Raw genomic sequence first — 22,271 nt, 5'->3', positions numbered from 1 at the left:
ACTCAAGATCAGAGAAAGAGACACACAGAGCTCGTCTCAGCTAATACTGAGTAAAAGGCAAACTTAGTCTAAATCCAAGCTTCCTGCGGTTTCTGAAGAATCAGAAACTGAGTCTAATGAAGAAGTATCAGTTCAAAAAGCTGTGGACATGGCTTTGAAAATTTGGGTACCCAAGCAGCCGAGACAGAAGAAATAGAGGGCCAGTGAAGGGGTATCTCGTCAAACTCCTACTCAGGGTAACCCTCCTTAATCTTTTAGAGAATTTATGATTGGAAAACTGGACAAGGATGTCAATATGGATAAATATATATAAGACAGATTTTGCCACTAGAAAGTTCTGCCCAGTGGTGTCTGTAGACTTAAATAGTTTGAAAACCAATGAGAAAACTCAATTGGATCTATCTGACCTAATGGAATACTACTCTAATTGGTTAAGCATCAGAGAGTATTACTGTCCTGAAGTAGCCAGGAGATTCTACTGCAACATGGAGGTAATAGAAGAATATGATGAAGAGGGCAATATGGTAAGGAGCTGCATATCTACTAAACTTAGAGGCAAAACCATCACTTTGGACCCAGCTAAAATAAATGAGCTTCTAGGAACTCAAGATCATGTCAAAGGGCTTGATATGAATGCAGTGAAGGCTTACAAGATCCTAATACAGAGTTATGCATACCCTAGAGAACTAAGCTTTCCACTGAGTTAAATGTGCGATTATTATAGAATAATCTACTATATTTACTCCAGAAGTATGGTGAATAAGTCTAGGAGCTTCTCTCATCTAATTCAAGATAATTATATCCTACTGGCAAGGATTATAAGTGCGGAGAAGATCAATACTGGTGGGTTAATTTATAGTGAGGTGAAGAATTTTACATTCTTTAAATCCAAGTCTACCCCTATTCCTTATCCCCAACTGGCTTCATACTTTCTCCAGGTGCATAACATTGTACATCTGGAGCCTGGAGAAACCAAAGAGCAAATACCCATCTTTGGAATCACTCAATTAAATAAGATGAGGATTCCAATACCCTTCTACCCAGCACAAAAGAAGGCAGATAAAGGGAAAGAGAAACAGCCAGCTGCTAGTGTCTTAAGAGGTCAAGATGAAGCCCAGTCCTCTGCAGACCCTACTCAAACATCTGTACCTTCCTTTATGGAAACACCATCCAAGGACTATTTCAAAGTGAGCTTCAGGGGTTTGAGAAAAGACCATATGCCACTGCCAAGGAATATAGAGAAATTTCTGATAAGAAATTTGAAGGACTGTACACTGTTTTGGATCTTTGTTAACAGGCTATGGCAGTATTAGAAAATGAAGTCTCCCTAAGATTTAACGCAGTAGACAGGGAACTTAAGGAGCTCAGGAGCCTGGTTACCTTACTCTCTACCAACTTTTCTGCACCTAAAACCTCATTCACTTGTGAGGACCTGTTTTCTCATACAACCTTACCCCATTCACTGAACCAACACCCACCTCAGATCCAACTCCAATCACCATTTTCTCCACTTCCCCTTCTGACTCACCCATTCTTCCTTCCTCTACCTCTCTTGCCATCATCTCAGATCCTCAGCCTCAACCTCAACCTGAACCACTCCCACCTATCTCTCAAGCTCTCTCTCCCATTCCTCAACTGCCTCCTCTTCCTATTCCTTTTACCACCCCCTTTCTTCCTAGTTCTTCCTCTTTCCCATCTGATGTTGATAAGAAAGGGGAGAAGAATTCTGACTTAGATTAGTTTTAATTTCTGTATTGTTTTTCTATTTTGTTGTTTAACTTCTATTTTGTTGCTTAAATATTAACTTCTTTCATGAATAAATATTAGTTATTTACTAGTTATTTAGTTTCCAAGTTTATTAGTTCAGTTTTTTAGTTCCTGATTCTATTCTGCGAAATCTATTCTAATAATTAATTAATTTTTCTGTGAATTAAGTCATGTTTTTTGTCTCATGTTTTTTCATCATCAAAAAAGGGGACAATGTTAGATTTAAGGTTTTGATGATAATAAAAAGAGTAATTAAGTTTCTCTACATAATTGTTATATTAATCGATCAAGTGTTTGATCATTGGTTAATCGAATATGTGTAAGATAATTGATTATACGTTTTGAGTTCAAAAACTGTTAAGTTTTATCGATCACGTGTTAAATAATTCACTTTGTTAGATAACTTGCTAGATAAATAGGTTTATCGATCACCTGTTGATGAAGCCTTAGTCGTTATGGGCTCTTAAAACAATTTAGTTCAGGATAGGAATGCACAACAGTGGCACAATCCGAGTCGTGTTTACTTTGAGAAGCCTGAAATGTTCCTATGTAATTTAAGTGACAAAACCATATGAAAAGGATAAAATTGGGGGGTTATAAAACTAAATTGAGTTGCAATGAAATCTAGATGTAAATAAGATGAAGTCTTTTTGGTCTTTTTGAAATGAATTAAAATAGTAATGAAAGAAAGCAATCAAATGGATAGTTTGTAAACTTAATTGATAAGAATGCTCCTTGGAGAATTGATTAAGCCTTCATCACTTCAAATTATGGTTGGAGTTTACTTGAAAACCAAACTTAGCTAGTTTAGAAAACCTTCCAAACTTAGGGAAATTAGTGTGCTAAAGAAACCTTTGACCCAAAGATTCACAACAAAAGTAACCACCCTCACAAATGCACACTTGGTGAGATTGATGCAATGGTAATAACAACTTGAACACAATAACCAATTATGCTAGCAAGGCACCACACTTAATCAAAATCAAATTTCGATTGAACACCAATCAAATTCACAAGATTAAATATAGAATTCTCATTACAATACAAATACCAAGGCATAAATGCTCAGAATCTAATCCAAAATGAAAAGATCATATCATTGAAGTTCAGCTTTAACAACAACACATAAATTCTAACCAAGAACAACTGAAATGCTATTAAAGTAATGGGAAAGATGAAGTAAAACTCCCCAAATAAGTCCCAAGCTTAGGTCTTCATCAAAACTCCTCAAAGCAAAATGTTCTAGCCTCTTATGATTTCAGAAACAGCTCCTCCAAGCTCTGAAATCACAACACCAGCCAAAGCAGATGAAGGTGGATGATGAATGATGTAGAAAACTGATGGAATGAGGTGGAATTGGGTAGGAATCAGTGGGGGAACATCAAGAACCCTTGAATAACCCTAGGAGACGAAAATGGGAGTGTCTAGACTATGAATGGCAGTTGGCTCATGCATTCCTCTTCCCAAAATCGCAATCTGAGGTTTAAAACCTGATTTTGTGTCAACGTCCTTTTCGTCACGACTAAACTTCCCTTTCGTCGTGACCAACCAATCAAAATGAACAACTGCATTTAGTTGGCCCTTTCCTGGAATTCCTGCAATCTGTTAGGCCTTAACTGCAATTTCCTTAAACTTAGGTCCTTTGGAGAGATATTTTTCACTTGACCCTTGACATGAAAATCAAATTAAGCACTTGTAATGTCACATCCAGTAATATGGCAATTAGGAATAAGAATATTTTTAAATATTCAAGGGCCAAAAAGGATAAGGAGAAATAGAATATTTATGGTGGAAAATAATTATTATAGTTTTCCAAGTCGATTATGAAAAGTTTGACTAATTAAGGAAAATTGGTCAAAAATAACTATGAAAAAATATTACCAAGTCTTGGAAAAGTAAGGAAAAATAAGAAAAATGTTCCTTGAGAGTTATGTGGGATTATAAAATTGGTTTTATGACCAAATTACCCTTAGAGAAATTACAAAGGAATTTAAGGGTGATTTAAGCTAGTTTAAGGCTTTTTATTTGGAAAATTCCAAATAAATATTAGGAAGGAGAATAAAATCCCAAGAAAATTCCTATGATATCCCAAGGAATTATAAGAAATTATGGGATTAAAAAGAGACCCTCAAATATCCAAGATTTTTCCTAATTATTTGGACAAGTGGAAAAATCAATAATGAGAAGGAAAATAGTTTTTCTTTTTATTTAGTTAATGGAAAATTGAGTTTGAGATAAAGAGGGCATTTTAGAAAGAGAAAAATGAGGAGAATAATTTATGGATTTGACAAAAAATAATTACAGAGGCTAGAGTACTGTAATTATAGAAAAGAAGTTAAACCCGAAGTAAAAGTACACTGATAAAGTGTAGATTAGAGTCTTGCACTTTACTTGGCTCACAAGTTGCCACTTGTCAAGCCACCAATAGAGAGGATTTAAAGTTGCCAAGTGTTAAGCCACCAATGGAGAGGATCTTGACTTTTGAAATTAATTTTAATTGGCATTAAGTTAATTAAGTGAGAGGTTACAAGATTAAATGGGTAAGTGACACATGGCATCTCATTAATGTTAGTTGGTAAGATATTTTTGGCCTTGATCAACACACTCCTCCCCTCATTTTCAGATCACCATTTGGCCAAGGAAGAAAGAAGAGAGAAAAAAGAGAGTTTGAAGTGGAAACAAGAAGAAATCAACCACTTTGGGTAAGTAAGCTTGGAGTTAAGGTTAGTAGATGATTCTATGTCATTCCTTGCTTGATTCTCTTAGAGTTGAATGGTTGAAATTTCTGGTTTTTCTCTTTGTTTGGTGCTGGCCGAATTGGTTAATGTTAGGGGAGGGAAGTTTTGTTGCAAAACATAGTTAGAACACTGATTTAAGATGGTTTCAAGTGATTGGATGTTGATTTGAAGAGATTTCTTTGATGCTTCTCAAACGGTACTGTTCGGCCAAGACCAAAACTGAACCTTAGGATTTTTTTTTCAAAGTTTTGAAGCTTCCATTGTGTTCCAAAATGGAAAATGGTGTAGGATAAATATAAAGAACAAAGGTTGGAAGCATTAGAGCTAAAGTTGTAATTTTTAGAAAATGAACCATAGTGGTTCGGCCAAACTGAAACTGGAAGAGGGAGTTTTATTTTCTTAAATCTAAGTAGATATTTGGAATCTACATGAAAAATCATGTAGGATTGAGTCAAGAAGGAATTTTCAGGGTTTATGGAAACCAAACTCTAAAATTTAAAGAACAAAGGTGGAAGCTTTAAGGGACAAAGGTTCTCCTTGAGTCACGTTGTTGATTTTTATGTGGAATGGTTGATGATTCTTGCTGCCCTTTTTATGGATTGCCATGTTAGGGTTTGGCATTTGTGGAAGCAAGAAAAGGTCAAAGAATCAAGAGCATTTGGAATAAGGTAGTAAGATTTAATTAACCTTAATGTAGAGTGTTGCATTGATTGCTATGCAATTTCATGTGTTATTATGTGGTTGAGCTAAATGATGATGATGATGATGATGATTATGTAGCTATACTCCTTGCTTTATGTACCTTGACTATTGCATGTTACTATATGTATGAGGTAAAGTAGTTCCCTATTAATAGCAAAAGGTTGGAGTGCTTGTAATTGATGCATGTTGATGTTTTGGTTGATTGGTCTTACTACTGGGATTTCATTGAAATCTCATTCCCCATATGTAACCTAATATTTTAGGGAATAAATCATCAAAAGGGAGGCTTCCAATTCAAGGATAAATATGGTGATGAACCATGAGGAAACATTTATATTTGGTTATGTATAAGTATGTATGGTTAGTGCTGTAATCCCTAAGCAGGACACCAAATTAGAGCCATGTTTTGATTAATTTCCCGAACGAATTTCTTCACAAAATTTGGTATGCTTAAAGTTCACGTCATGAGCTTCAAATCAATAGGCAGAAAGTTAAAAATGGCCAACTATACTATTTTTAATGATTTTTCAAAGTTAAGGTTCAGAATCCTGAAAAAGGGTTTTTGCCAAATGGACAGAGCTGACTTCCACAAAAACCTAACACTTTTTCAAATAGAATTGGTTCACAATTTTTCTTGAAAAAGCATTCAAATATCTTTTTATATAATTTTGAACCACTCCATTTCAACTTTTCTAAATTAAGTTATGAATTTTTGAAGTTGGGCCAGAAAACTGGATTTTTACCCAATGAACAATAAAAATCCGAAAATCAGTGTTTTTGGGATAAATATGAGCCCAAGGCCATCCAATGTGATCTAAAATGATTCTAAGTGAATCCTAAGTTGATTCGATAGTAAGGTTTAACATGTAATATCCAATTCAATTTTGTAGATGACGATTGATTAAAATGATGCACAATTTGACAATTTTACCCTTACAAAGTGCTTAATAAGAAATCAAACTCATAGTTATAAATTATTACAATTCATATCAAAACATGCATTTTAAAACAATTAATTCCTCTAAAAACATACAATTAGACATAAATTAATATAGTAAAACTTGGTCAAATCACTTGTTCGATCATCTATAAAACTGTTTCAATATAAGGGCTTTCAGGAAGTTATAGATCACTTGATGGATAATTCAATAATCGATAAGCTGTCAGTTAAGAGAGGTTAACTTCTTCACTTTTGACAAAGGGTTAATCGATCACTTCATTGATTAAGAGGTAATCAATAATGACCTAGATAATTGGTAAATCTCTTTGACTCACTTACTGTTTGAAATGATTTATAGTAGGGGTGTTCAAGGCCGGCACATCCCAGTCGGCCCGTTCCGGTCCCGGTCTTATTGGGACGGGACGGATCCGTCCCAAAATTTTTCAGGACGGGACAAAAAAGGAGTCGTCCCGTCCCGGTTCCTTTTTTTTTAATTTTTTATCCTATTTATATAATATCATTTTTTTCATATTTTTTTTTAAGATTTGATACTATTGTATGGAACTATGGATATATTTATTTATAGTTTTTATATTTGTTAATGATTTGAGATTATTGATGATTAGAATTTTTAGCAAGTTTTTATTGTGTTAAAAGCTTTTGTTTAGAGTTTTTAATGACTATTATATGTAATATTTTGAGGTTTTGTTTAAGAGTGCCCAAACAAATAAAAAGAAAATAAAAAAGATGTTTTTATAAGGTTTAAACCCAAAAAATATAATTAAAAAAATCAGGTTTTATTAAAACAATTTTAAAAAATAAATATAAAAAAAAACTTCGGGACGTCCCGGTCCCGTCCCATATTCGTCTCGTCCCGATCGGGACCGGGACAACCCCGGGATGGGCCGGGACACGGGATGGATTTTCTGTCCCATTACTGTTTATCAGGACGGAACCGGGACGGGCCTGTCCCGGTCTTGATCCGTCCCGTGAATAACCCTAATTTATAGTTTATCAATCACCTCGTCGATCAACCACTTATCGATAAGTTGTTCTAACATTGCTTCACAAAACTTCTTTGGTTGTTCGATCAGCTATTCGATCAAGTCTCCTTTTAAAAATCATGTTTCCACTGACAATGATCGATCATTTAATTGATAATTTAATTATCGATCACTTAATTGATCAATGTCATGTTTTTCTGGGATTTGAGTCCTTTTGAACTATTTTAGAGATAACTTGTTCGATCAAATTTTTATTGATAACGTTTCATATTAACATAGTTCAAAGTACCTTTACACAGTTACTTAAATTATCGATAATCTGTTCGATAAATGATTTATCAAACAGCTATTCCATAAATTGCAAACATATTTCTTTTAAACTGTTCTTTACAAATGGTCTTTCAGGAAGTATATTTATATCTTATCTTCAAGCCTTTCTCAGCCTTCTTAAATTATCTTATATTCTTATAAAAACTGAAAAAGCACATGTCTTAAGTTTGCAAGATTCTTGGCTGGTTATCATATATATCTTCGTGTTGACTATACTTTATCATTTATCGAACATTTGTTCCATAAATAGTTAATCCATAATGACTTTGATAAATGTTCACTTCTTTTAAGTCTGATTCCCTTTCGATTAATTGACAACCTTATCGATCAAGACTTCGATCAGTTGATTCTTTCTACTTTATGATAGTCTGATCGTTGATTCTATGATTTTCATTTATTGCATTAAATCCAAGAATCATCATTTCTTCTGATATTCATTCCTAATTACTTGAGAAGAAAACTTACACTTTTACCAAGAAACTTTTACAGATTATGAAGCACAACGGATATATTATAAGTTCAACCTACTTTGTCAGAAGCATTTATTATGACCAATTGTTATAACTGCTGAACACAAGCAATCGATACTCCAACGGCTACAAGCTCTTGTGTTTAACGGAAAACTAAAAGTCTCCAACTATAAATGGTGTAAAGAACATTGAATGAAGTATTGAATGAACCGAGCTACCATCTGTGCAAATCAATCCTCACATTTATTACTCTGTTTTTGCATTCTGAACTTCAGTGTTTATCATATATACTCTATGAGAGAGTTTGAAATTCTGTTTACTCAAATCTGTGAGTGACTCAAGAGTGTGGACTCTTGAGAGGATTGTAACCTTACAGGTAGTAAGGGAGAGTGATTGAGAGTGACTCAATTGTTGTACTGAGGCACCAAGAGCCCGTTCAATCTTGGCGATTTAGTGAAAAACTCAAAGGCACTCTGAGGACTGGATGTAGGTCAAGTGGTTGTGACCGAACTAGTATAAACTCTTGTGTCATTCTTCTTCTGTTCATCCTTAGTGAAATCCTTCTAAACTTATCTCCATTGTTTTATTTGGTCATTTATTTTATTACGTTAAATTTTTATATATCACCCAATTCACCCTCCTTTTGGGTGAAATTGCTACTAACAAGTTAGATCTCAACTAAAAAGTTGTTTCACCTCTGAGTCTATTTTACCATTTGACCCCTTGTCTAGTTTATTATTCACATTCCCACGGTTAAATTTGGTGGGATGTAATAGAATCTGATCACGAATTTTAGTGATCATATAGTACACATTCCAAGCTTTAAAAGCATGGGTAGTTTGCTTTAGTTGGATGTGTACATTTTGAACCAACTCAGTACAATTTTCATAGAATTAGTTATGAATTTTTGAAAACGGACTTGTAATATGAAATTTAAACAGTAAATAGTAACCCGAGAACAAAATATAAATTTTCAATCTACAAGCTTATTTCATGATTCGCTTAAACCGTTATCACACCTTACTTTTAGACTTTATTTTACCTCAATTGGAACTATTTAGAACCATTTCTTATGGCCTTAAGTTGGAAAATTTTGAACTTTAAGATTTCATAAATTCATGTTACTATTCATTATAACCCTAATAAAGGCCAAACTTTGAAAATTCATAACTAATTTTAGAAAAATCAAAATGACGTGGTTCTAAATTCTACTTAAAGCTCTTAGTGCCATCGTTAAGAGAAAAATACTCATTAGCATTCAGAATTCACCAATTAATCCCAGATTTCGTGCAAAATGGTACTGTTCATATAGTCATTTTTCAATTTTTCAGGATTTATGTCCAACTTTGGAAGGGCATAACTTTTTGTACAAAACTCCAAATTTAATAAAGTACCACTTTTTTTAAAGCTAAGAATAAGATCTATAATCTTGCCAACTTTCAGCTCAAGACTGAAAAAACTACACAAAATTTTATTGGTCAAACTTCACGTTCAAAAAGTCAACTTTTATCCTCCTAAATTACCATTCTTGGTTATTCTTTCCCTTTCAATCCATATAACCATTCTAGTCACTTAGGCCATATTAAGACATGATTCCTTGATCGAATATTCACATACGTATCATTTTTTTATCATTAATACAAACATCCATCATAATTACAATAATTCATAAGAGTTACAAACATTGTTTCAAAGAGGCATAACAGTCAATTCTCTCCCAAAATGATCTCCTTCCCTTTGTCTTTGCTTGATCTAACCCTAATTGATGAATATTTGAACATAAAAGAATGAGATTTCATGGAAATCTCAATAGCAATGAACCATAATTATCATGCAATCATGCTATGTAAAAATGTGCTATGGTATCATGTGAATAATGTCACATTCGGTAATATGATAATTAGGAATAAGGAATATTCCTAAATAATTAAGGATCAAAAGTGACAAGGAGAAATAGAAGAATTTTGGTGGAAAATGATTATTATAATTTTCCAAGCCCATTTATGGAAATTTGACTAATTAAGGAAAATTGGTCAAAAATAATTATGGAAAAATATTGCCAAGTCTTGGAAAATTAAGGAAAAATAAGGAAAATGTTCCTTGAGAATTATATGGGATTATAAAATTGGTTTTATGACCAAATTACCCTTAGAGAAATTACAAAAAAATTTAAGGGCGATTTAAGCTAGTTTAAGGTCCTTTATTTGGAAAATTCCAAATAAATATTTTTAAGGAGGATAAAATCCCAAGAAAATTTCTATGATATCCCAAGGAATTATAAGAGATTATGAAATTAAAAGAAGACCCTCAAGTATCCAGGATTTTTTCCAATTCCCCTAAGAAGTGGAAAAATCACTAAAGGAAAGGAAATTAGTTTTTTCTTTTTATTTAATTATTGGGAAATTAAATTTGAGACAAAGAGGGAAATTTGGGAAGATAAAAATGAGGAGAATAATTTATGGATCTAATAGAAAATAATTACCGAGGCCAGAGTACTGTAATTATAGAAAAGAAGTTAAACCCGGAGTAAAAGTGCACCGATAAAGCAAGAAGCTAAGTCTTGCACTTTACTTGGCCTATAAGTTGCCACTTGTCAAGCCTTTGATGGATGGTAATTAGAGCTTTCCAAGTGTCAAGCTATCAATGGAGAGGATCTTGACTTTTGAAATTAATTTCAATTGTCATTAAGTTAATTAAAAGGAAAAATGCAAGACTAAGTAGGCACTTGACACTTGGCTTCTCATTAATGTTGGTAGATGGGATATTTTGTGTGCATTGAATGAGCTTCTCCTCCCCTTAATCTGATCCAAGTTTTGGCCAAGGAGAGTTAGAGAGGAAAAAGGAAGAGCTTTGAAGGAAAACCAAGAGAAAGGCATCAACTTTGGTCATTCAATCAAGGATTCAAGGTGAGTTCTTAGTTCTAGATGTGTTCTTGCCTTGTTTCCTATTCTTTTATGGTTGAAAAATCTGTCCCCTCTCTCTCTAATGGTTGGCCAAACTGAATAATAAAAGGGGAAGGGAGTTTCGTTCCTCACACTTGCTAAGACACAACAACACAAGTTAGATTCTAGTGTTTGCAAGTGATTATAGTTAGTTTTGAAGCATTTTTCATGGTTATTTCCTTGAGTGTTATTTTTGACCAAAGCTAGATATGAACCCTAGGATATGTTTTTCAAAGTTTTGAGGCTTCCATTGTGTTCAAAATGAAAAATGGTTTAGGGTAAACCTAAAGAACAAGTGTTGGAAGCCATAGAATCAAAGTTGCAATTTTTGGATTTTGAACCCTAATGGTTCGGCCAAGCTGAAGCTGAAAGAAGGGATTTTATTTTGTTAAATCTAAGTAGATATTTGGAATCTACATGAAAAATTATGTAGGAAGGAGTCAAGAGGAAATTTTTAAGATTTAAGGAAACCAACTCTAAAAACTCAAGAACAAAGATGAAAGCTTTAAAGGGTTTAGGAGTTATTTGAGTTATGTTATTGGCTTTTATGAGGAATGGTTGATGATTGTTGTTGCCCTTTTTGTGGATTGCCATGTTAGGGTTTGGAATTTGTGGAAGCAAGAAGGAAGAACAAGAAAATCAAAGAGCATTGGATTAAGGTAGTAAGATTTAATTGACCTTAATGTTGAATGTTGCATTGATTGCTATGCAATTTCATGTGTTATTATGTGGTTGAACTAAATGATGATGATGATGATGATTGTGTAGCTATACTCCTTGCTTTATGTGCCTTGGCTATTTCATATTAGAGTGCTACTTGTATGAGGTAAAGTAGTTCCCTATTAATAGCAAATGGTTGGAATGCTTGTAATTGATGCATGTTAATGTTTTGGTTGATTGATCTTGCTACTGGGATTTCTTAAAATCTTATCCCCCAAGTATAATCTAACATTTTAGGGCCTGAAACTACTATGAGCAAGCTATAGATTGGAGGCTAAAGTATGGTGTTTTGCCATAAAATTCGTGGACATTTGGTTATGTATAAATATCAATGGTTGGTGCTGTAATCCCTAAGCAGGACGTCAGTTTAGAGCCACGTTTTATTTAGTTATCGAATGAATTCCTGCACGAAATTTAGTATGCTTAGAATTGACGTCCTGATCTTCAAATTGATAGGCAGCACGTTAAAAATGGTCACGTATACAATTTTTAATGATTTTTCAAAATTAAGGTTCAAAATCTGGGAAAGGATTTTTGCCAAATAGACAAAGGTGAATTTCAGAAAAACCTGATGCTTTTTCCTAAGGAATTGGATCATAAGATTATTTTTCCTTGAAAGAGAACTTAAAGAAATTTAATTAGAATTTTGAACCACTCCATTTTGATTTTTCTAGATTAAGTTATGAATTTTTGAAGTTGGGCCAGAAAACTGGATTTTTACCCCGATGAACAGTAAAAATCCGAAAATTAGTGTTTTTCATAGATTTTTGAGCCCAAGACCATCCAATGTGGTCTAAAATAGTTTTAATTAAACCCTAAATGGATCCGATAGTAAGGTGTGACAAATAACATGTTCATGCATCTTTTCATGTACAAATTAATTGCCATGGAAAGAGAGCAATCATACAAGCCATTATACCATTCTTCCATACATATTGCCAAGGCATGTTTAATATAGCATTCCATGCATAATCATATAATTTGCTCAATCACATCATGGCAACATGAATCAAACCACATAAACAAATTTAAACAAGCAAGAAAGCAATCAAATTATAAGTTCAATGCCACCTTTTGATTGCTTAATCAATTCAGCCTCTTTGGCAATATTATGCTCTTCCTTGATTTCTTGCAAAGTGCCTATCATTCCAAGCACAAACATTTTCCAAATTACCAATAATCTAAGCATAAACACTAATGCTTGATAATAAACTCAATTAAACCCCCTTTTTTTCCTTGATTTTTGACATAATTACTTCCTATTTGTTTCAATCAATCTCTTGGGCCATTCCTATGTAATTTTTCATGTAAAATCCAAATATCAAATCAGATTTAACAAAATCACATTCACTCCCTTTCATCTTGACTTGGCCGAATGGGTTAGTATTGAATTTCAAAATTTTTATTTTTGATTCCAATGATTTTAAATACTTTTCCTTGATTTTTCCCTACGCAAAAGCACCTTTTAAAATTATTGGAATCATCAAATCACATTGAAACAATCCCTAACTTCAAGAAACCATAGTGGCCGAATAGGGTCTATATAAACCCTAACTTTGATTTTCTTCCAAAACCCAATCCAAACATCAATTAGACATGTAATTCCAAGTTCATATTCATGGTTTATATCCTTTCCTAATGCTTCCTCAATCAGGCCAAAATTCCACAGCATGGCACCTTAGAGTTTGTCATGAAATTTCAATCAAAACCACCCTTCAATCTAATAAAAAATAAGTTTAGACATACCTTAATGGATCCTAGCTTGAAACTTGATAATTTTCATTGAATTTGGAGGGTGTTAGGTGCTATTTGGAGTTGAGAATTCACTTGGACAAAATTTCCCCACTATTTTCCAATTTTGGCTGAATTTAGTGTCTATCTAGGGGGCATTTATAGAGCAAAAAATCTGACCCTCTCCCTCTTCATTATGGCGCCAAAATCTTGATTTTTCATCAAATGCCTCAAATTTTCAGATCAAAACAAGTGTCCTTCTTGATTTTTCCTTTGGTTTTTGAGCTTGAATTGGGCTTAATCCTCTTTAATTGTTGGGCCATGACTTGAACAAAATTTCTTGGCCCTCTTAGCCCAATATGAAGCCCAAATCTGATTTAAAAAGAAAGAAGTGTGGCCCAATCACAATTATCAATTTCTAACCAAAGCTCACTATTTTAGTTACTATTTTCAAAAACAGTTTTGGACCTCCAAAAATTCATTTCACTCTATCAAAAACTCCTTTTTAATATAGGTAAGCTCCCTGAAAATTTTCAAAATTTATCTCAACCTCTAACTATTTATTTTAAATTTTCTCCGAAATAGGGCTTTACCGATAAGATTTTAGTAATAAATATTGTAAAATTAATTCTTGCACCTCCTGTCACACCTTACTTTTAAACCTCATTTTAACTCAATTGGAACTATTTTGGATCATTTCTTGTGGCCTTAAGTTGGAAAAATTTGGACCTTAAGTTTTCTTAAATTCATGTTACTATTCTTAGTAACCCTTGTAAAGGCCAAACTTTGAAAATTCATAACTAATTTTGAAAAAATCAAAATAAGATGGTTCTAAGTTCTACTTAAAGTTCTTAACATCATCTTTAGAAAAAAAATACTCACTGGTATCCAGAACTCACTAATTAATCCCAAAATATAATTTCAAGGGCATTAAATTCAATCATCTTCCAAGGTGATTTCCTTTCCTTTCTCCTTCCTTGATCTAACTCCTAGTTGGTGAATATTTGAACATAAAGGAATGAGATTTCATAGAAATTTCAGTAGCAAGAAATTACATTAATAATGTCAAACATGCAAGGTAGGTCACAAATAGATTCATAAATATTCTATGCCATGCAAATATCATCACAATCCACTCATAAATAACATGTTAATGCATGTTGCCAAGGCATACAATGCAATAAACTAACATGTCATTTTCATCAAATAATCTCAAATACAACATAGCATATATTCAAGTAATCATATTATGTAACCAGGCAAGTTAACAATAAAAATTGTGAATTCCATGCTACCTCTTTTTAGTCAAAGATTTTCAGCCTCTTTGATTCCTTTGGGTTCCTCCTTATTCTCTTGCACAATGCCTATCAATTTATGCATAGACACATTCCAAATTATCAATAATCCAAGCATAAACATTAATGTTCAACCTTGAATTCAATTAAATCCTTTTTTTCTTGATTTTTGACATAATTATTTCCTTTGTTTCCATCAATCTCTTGGTCTATTACTACATAATTTTTCATGTAGAATCCAAATATCAAATCAGATTTAACAAAAACACATTCCTTCCCTTGAAATGATGTTGGCCTATTACACCTTACTACTAGAATGACTTAGAGTTTATTTGGAACCATTTTAGACTACATTGGATGGTCTTGGGCTCAAATATCTCATTTAGGACGTTGAGGACGCTACTTTTCGGATTTTTATTGTTCATTTTGTATGTTCCAGATTTCTAGCCCAACTTCGGAAAATCATAACTTAATCTAGAAAAATCAAAACAAAGTGGTTCAAAATTTTGTGGAAAGCTCTTTGAATGCTCCTTCAAGAAAAAATAATCTTGGAAATTAATTCCTTATGAGAAAGTCCCAGATTGTTGTGAAAGTCAACTCTATCATTTGGTAAAAACCCTTTTTTTAGATTTTGAACCTTAACTTTGAAAAATCACCAAAAATCACACAGTTGGCCATTTTTAACGTACTTCCTATCAAATTGAAGCTCATGATGTGAACTTTAAGCATACCAAATGTCATCAAGAAATTCATTCAGGAACATAATCAAAATATAGCTCCAAGTTAGCGTCCTACTTAGGGTTACAGTGTTACACCTTACTTCTAGCACGGTTTAGAATTTATTCTGAGGCATTTTAGACCACATTGGATGGTCTTGGCTCAAAAATCTCATTTAGGACGTTGAGGATGCTACTTTTTAGATTTTTACTATTCATTTGGTAAAAATTCAGTTTCTGGTCCGACTCCGAAAAATCATAACTTAATCTAGAAAACTCGAAATGGAGTAGTTCAAAATTCTGTAGAAAGCTCTTTGAATGCTCTTTCAAGGAAAAATAATCTTATGAACCACTTCCATTTGAGAAAGTATCAGGGTTATGTGAAAACCACCTCTGTCCTTTTGGTAAAAATCTTTTTTCAAATTTTGAACCTTAACTTTGAAAAATCACCAAAAATATTTTTAACGTGTTGCCTATTGCTTTGAAGCTCATGATGTGAACTTTAAACATACCAAATTATGTGAAGAAATTTGTTCAGGAACTTAATAAAAATGTGGCTCTAATTTGGCATCCTCCTTAGGGATTACAGCACCAACATTCATACTTATACATAACCATAATGTAATCGTTTCCTCATGGTTCATCACCATATTTATCCTTGGATTTGCAGCCTCCCTTTTGATAATTCAGCTCCTAAAATGTTAGGTTACATATGGGGGATGAGATTTCAATGAAATCCCAGTAGCAAGATCAATCAACCAAAACATCAACATGCATCATTATAAAGCATTTCACATTAGCTATCATAGGAGAACTAATCTTCTTATAAATAGGCAACCTCAACATGCAAGGCCATGGCAACAAATGCAAGGAGCAACCGTATTACAAATATCTTAGCTCAACCATATAATAGCAAGCATTCATGCCATCAATAACAATGCAAAGTTAACATTACTGGCTAATTAAATCCCACTACCTTAATCCAGTGCTCTTTGATTCTTTGACCTTCTTCCCCTTTTCCATAATTAACGAACCCTAACATGATAAATCACAAAATGGCTGCAAGATTACCAACCATTTCACATAAAAATTAACAACATAGCCCAAGTAACTCCTAAACCCCTCAAAGCTTCCATCTTTGTTCTTTGAATTTTTAGAATTTGTTTCCTTAACCCTAAAAATTCTCTCTTGACCTATTCCTACATGATTTTTCATGTAGAATCCAAATATAGGCTTGGATTTAAGCAAAGAAAATTCCTTCCTTAAGAACCAAGTTGGCCGAATAGGGGTATAGGTTTTTCCAAAAATCACAACTTTGATTTTAATGCTTCCAACACTTGTTCTTTAGGTTTATCCTATACCATTCCCCGTTTTGAGCATCATGGAAGCATCCAAACTTTGAAAATCTCATCCTAGCTCATAGTTCTTGAAGTGGCTGAACCCTAATCCTCAAGATTCAACCTAGAAAAACTTGTCAAAACAACAAGAGGCAAGAATGAAATTTTTCAACCAGCAAACTCAAGAGAATCAAGTAAGGAACAACATAATATCAACTATTAACCTTAACTCCAAGCTTTCTTGATCCAAGTTGCTTGCTTTCTCCTTGAACTCACTCAAAGATCACTCTTGCTCTCTCATTTTCCTTCTTGGTCGAACCTCATATCTGAATTTAGGGGAGGAAGAGCTCATTAAAAGCTCAAACAAATATCTCAACTACCCAACTACCACAATTAATTGCTATGCCATGTGTCACCTCCCTATTTAGTCTTGAAACCTCTCTCTTAATTATCTTAGTACCAAATGAAATTAATCTCAAAAGTCAAGATCCTCTCTAATCAAGACTTGACACTTAGCAACTTTAAATCCTCTCCATTGGTGGCTCTACAAGTGGTAACTTGTGAGCCAAGTAAAGTGCAAGACTCTAGTCTTCACTTTACCGGTGCACTTTTACTCCGAGTTTAATTTCTTTTGTATAATTACAATACTCTAGTCTCTGTAATTATTTTCTATCAGATCCATAATTTGTTCTTCTCATTTTTCTCTTCCCAAAATGCCCTCTTTAGCTCAAACTTAATTTTTCATTAATTGAATAAAAAGGAAAACTATTTTCCTTCTCATATTGATTTTTCCACTTCTCCAAATAATTAGGAAAAATTTTAGATATCTGAGGGTTACCTTTTAATCCCATAATCTCTTATAATTCCTTAGAATATCATAGGAATTTTTTTAGAATTTTATTCTCCTTCCAAATACTTATTTGGAATTTTCTAAATAAAAGGCCTCAAATTAGCCTAAATCATCCTTAAATTCCTTTATAACTTTTTCAAGGGTAATTTGGTCATAAAACCAATTATATAACCTCATATAATTCTCAAGGAACATTGTCCTTATTTTTTCTTAATTTTCTAAGACTTGGAAATATTTTTTCATAATTATTTTTACCAATTTTCCTTAATTAGTCAAACTTTACATAATTGACTTGGAAAATCATAATAATTATTTTCCACCATAAATCTTCTATTTCTCCTTATCTTTTTTGGCCCTTAAATGTTTAGGAATATCCTTATTTCTGATTGCCATATTACTAGATGTGACATTTCTCCCCCCAAAATAAATTTCATCCTTAAAATTTAAAGCGTATCTTAATGGAAACGCTCGGGACACTTTCCCTTCATTTCAGTCTCCGTCTCCTATATAGCTTCTTCCCAGACTACTTTGACCTGCAAAATTGTCTTATTCCTCAGCTGTTTGACCTTTTGATCAATGATTCACTCTGGTCTATCTTAAAAGACAGATTGTCTCAGAGCACAATGTCATCATATCTTATGACATGTGTCGGGTCTGGATTATACTTCAATTGGGAGACATAGAAGATATCATGAATTTGACTCAAATTTAGGAGAAGGGCCACTTATAAGCTACTGGTCTAACCTTGGACAAAATTTGAAATGGTCCAACATATTTCGGACTCAATTTCTTAATCTTTATGGATCGACCAACTTCTGTCATTGGTGACACTTTAAGGGAAAACATGGTCCTCAATCTCAACTCTAATGGTCTCCTTCTAGTATTTGCGTAGCTCTTTTGTCTACTTTGAACCATTAGGAGTCTTTACTGAGTAGCTTTAATTTGCTGGGAAGTCTGATTCACTTTATCAGGACCATACATACTTCTTTCATCGACCTCTGTTGGCACAATGGAGATATACACTTCCTCCCGTAGAGTGTTTCGTATGGCGCCATTTGGATACTTGAATGAAAACTATCATTTTAAGCAAATTTAGTTAACGGTAAATATGTATCCTAATTACCGCCGAATCAAGCACATATTCTTATAGCATATCTCCTAACATCTGTATCGTTCTCTTTGCCTGTCCATCCATCTATGGATGGTGGGCTGTACTAAGTCTAGGAGTAGTGTCCATTTCTTTCAGTAAGGACCTCTAAAACCTTGAGTAAGTCTCAAGTCTCAATTCGAAACAATACTGCTTGGGACACTAAGTAGCTTAATAGCTTTATTAACTTTATCTTCTACTTTCGCTGGACTTAGTGCATTCTTACCAAAATGGCTAACATTTCTGGCTTTTGCACCCTCTTACATTACTTCTCAGGGTCACCTTGTTTGGGCTACTCTTGGTCGAGCGCGCTTAACTGAACAGTGCTGATGGGAATTTGAGGCGCTGATTCTAATAGGCTTAACCCTAGTACTCTACTGTCTTAGTTCCTTCTTGACTCTAGCCTCATCTTAAGGATCTGCCCGTCAATACTTAGTCTATCTCTGTATCACAAAGGGTTTTTCCCATTTCTGGAGCAAGCTTGAATACCTCTTGTTCAGGTCTTACTGCTCTAATTCTTCTAACTTTGGCTTTCATATGTTAATCGGAAAGAAATTAAGCTTAGCCTAATTAATGATAAGGTTATCTGGAAGGAGGTCATAGGTACTCTCTCAGTACTAGTTTACAACTGAAGGAGGTTTCCATATCTTTAACTTATCCCTAGTTTTCATCTTCCCAAAGAGGTACCAGATCTCTAAGAGACTTTAGACCATAGGACTAAGTAAGTCACCTCCACTCAATTGGTCACCTAACTGATAATTTCCCAAAACTATTCCAAAACTAATACCATTCTCTTAGGCCTCATATCAATTCCCCAGGCCAACTATTTGTCTCTTTAGGCGCCTAAGCCAATCTGTCTTAGGAGTTCTCTTACTCTTCCAGCTGCTCTTACCGTCTCTTACTATTTTAGAACTGTACAGAGAGAGGACTTATGCAACTGCTCTATCTTCTACTTTACTTTTTAGTATGAGCATACTCTAATATGCATAATGCCTGGTCTTTAATGTAAGGAGTGCAAGCTCTTACTGGTTGCTATGTCCGTAGCATGCCATCCGGACATCTTATCCCTACAAGACGGAGCCTCTCTTTCTGTTCGCAGTTGATTCTGGAAGTCATAGGGAGAGGACTTATAAGGTTCTTCTTCTTTCTACTTGCTCTAGTACTTTGCTAAGCTCAGGTACATCGAAGCCTAGCTTTGTTCTTAGCTAGTCATGCTTCCATTGGGTGAAGTCACTTTGCTTGCCTTGCCTCGGCTGCTTCCCTTTCCCGCTCGGATAGGGTATCTTGCTCCATCAAGAACAACATCAATTCTGACTCGGAGGACCAATTCCCACTTTCTCTAAGAAGACTCCTAGCCAAGACCTTATCCTTTAACAAAAGGTGCCTCTCAACCTAAACCCCAAGTGACTAAGTATCTCTTAACATCAATGGGAACATGCCAACCTCTTAAGCTAGTTCACTACACAGCTATCTGTCTCTTTTCCTTCTTATTAATTCTTAAGAAATTTCACTAGGGCTATCCATCTTGACTTCACTATCCCCAAGTTCCTATTTGTCTATTCCCGGACTTGAGGTAGCTACTCTATCATGGTACGCCAGCCCTAACGAGGCTGTAAGAGTTTATCCAGCTTAGGTGGCTACTACATCTTCTTAGTGGTGTATAGATTCAACCCATAACTATCTTGTTCAACTCCTCATCATTACTCTTCCTCTTGAGAGGGAATCTGATAACCCTAAATAGTGGCTGCCTCTCTCTTTCTGACCTTTACTAATCTTACTTCCTACGACCTCTGAGAGTCATTATGTCTCGTTGAGATACCACCTCAACATCTGAGAGTTATTGTGTTTGTTCATCGTGACAGGATCTTTGTTTGTAATGATGAGAGTAACCACCTTCTCTGGTAATCACTTCTGTATTCGCTCATCACCACCAATTCCCTTGGCTCATCATAACAAAACATACTTTTCTCTTAACGTCTGCTAGTCTTACTTAGCTTCATTCATCGTACCATTGCCCGTCTGGGCTTCCGTTACGAAGTTTAACTTGACTTCCAGATTTAACTCTATTTCTCTTAGGGGTAGGATCAGGGTTTTATCCTTGCCATTATGGGACGACAACTAATTCAATCCAATTACCACATCAATTTCATAGGAGGCATACATATCAGATCTACTACCCCATAGTGTATTAGGGTGGACACATGCATGTTATATGGCAACGTATTCATAATCAAGCCAGGTCTTTTAGAGCAAATATACAAGACAAGAAAATGACTAGCACCCAAATTAAACATTGCAATCACTGGGGAGTTGTTAATAATGATCGGACCTTAGATCATTTCCGGTGACTTCCAGGTTTCTTCCCCTGTGATGGCAAATACTCATCCTTGGGTACGCGGCCTTGCCTTCCCTGTATTCTGTGGGCATTCTCTTGAGAAGTGTCCGGGCTTGCCATAAGTATAGCAATTGTTTCGCCCAGCCATGCACGGTCTGTCACCGTGATTCTAACCGCAGGTTGGGCATTCCTTGCCATTTGGGGGCTTACCTCCTTTCTTACTCTTTCGATTGTCCTATGACCTCTTCCTCTTCCTGTTCGCATTAGAAGAGGTGCCACCCTGATCTCCCTTCTTCGACTTGGGAGTAGACTTAACTATCAAATGATGGTTCAAGTTGTTCTCTGTAATTCGACAGGCCTTAACTGCATTGTTGAAATACTCAAACTGCTTAGGAGCAATCATCTCCCTTAAGGACTGCCTCAGTCCTCTGATCATTTTCTCAGTCATCCACTTCTCATCATCCCAGTAACACATATAACTGGAGTAGTAAGAGAGACAGATAAACTTAACTAAATACTCGTCAAATGGCTCGCTATCCTTCTGGTTCACGGTTAAGAATTCCGTTTCCTTTTTGTCCCTGATTGACCTCGGGAAGTACTTCTCGTAAAACTGCTCCAGGAATACTTCCCATGTCACTTTCATGTTCCAAACATTAAGAATGAGTTCGGTGTTCTTCCACCAATCGTCGGCGTCCTTTTCTACCTTGTAGATCGCCATTTGGGCTCTCCACTTAGTCAGACAGTCCAAAACTTTGAAAATCTTTTCTAAGCGGTTAATCCAGTCTTCTGCTGCTTGGACGTCAATCGCGGATTGTGCTTGCAAAAATGGGTCATCCATTACTGGATGCTATCAGGGTCAACTGTCGGTATTGCTGGTCTAGGAAACAGTTCTGATGCTTGAGCTGCGAAAATTTCTTCTTCTAGCTGCCTCCTATTGAGGTTAGCCACTGCCGTTGCTACCGTTATAGCTATGGCGGCGTCTCTTTCTTGTTCCTAGCAAGCTTGTGCCGCCCTCAATTCCTTGGTGGTCTTCTGCTGCCGTTCTAAGCGATCCAGAATTAACTGTAATAGATCGAGAGGGACCCTTGTGTCATGTCCTGAGGGTCTCTCTGGCGAAGGGTTTCGTTGAGTTCTAACCATCGCTCTCACTAAACGAATAGCGTAACAAAGAAACAACAAATAAGCAACATACTTGGATTTCATTTAACAACATATGCATTTATCATGCATCATTCAAGCATTAATCA

The 22,271-nt window shown here is 34.8% G+C and overlaps 1 protein-coding gene across 1 annotated transcript; it reads right to left on the bottom strand.

Annotated features, from left to right (window-relative positions):
- Positions 1–3,009: 3,009 nt before the first annotated feature.
- LOC114756624 (uncharacterized) lies at positions 3,010–21,862 on the bottom strand. The gene is made up of 2 exons (XM_028945568.1): positions 21,341–21,862; positions 3,010–3,168 (listed from the first exon to the last, which is right to left on the bottom strand). The coding sequence occupies exons 1-2, from the start codon at positions 21,860–21,862 to the stop codon at positions 3,010–3,012; spliced, it is 681 nt and encodes a 226-aa protein (XP_028801401.1).
- Positions 21,863–22,271: the final 409 nt, after the last annotated feature.

Source organism: Neltuma alba, unplaced genomic scaffold, assembly GCF_004799145.2.
Source record: "Neltuma alba isolate B1F8T4 unplaced genomic scaffold, ASM479914v2 tig00010441_pilon, whole genome shotgun sequence".
Classification (NCBI taxonomy): Eukaryota; Viridiplantae; Streptophyta; class Magnoliopsida; order Fabales; family Fabaceae; genus Neltuma; species Neltuma alba.
The sequence above is the reverse complement of the archived record's forward strand: the minus strand, read 5'-3'. Positions and strand labels throughout refer to the sequence as shown.

Coding starts and splice junctions, on each gene's coding strand:
- LOC114756624 (XM_028945568.1), bottom strand. CDS start 21,862: ATGGATGACCCATTTTTGCAAGCACAATCCGCGATTGACGTCCAAGCA. Junction 3,169..21,340: donor ACTTGAACCATCATTTGATA/GTTAAGTCTACT, acceptor TTCGTCTCCTAG/GGTTATTCAAGGGTTCTTGA.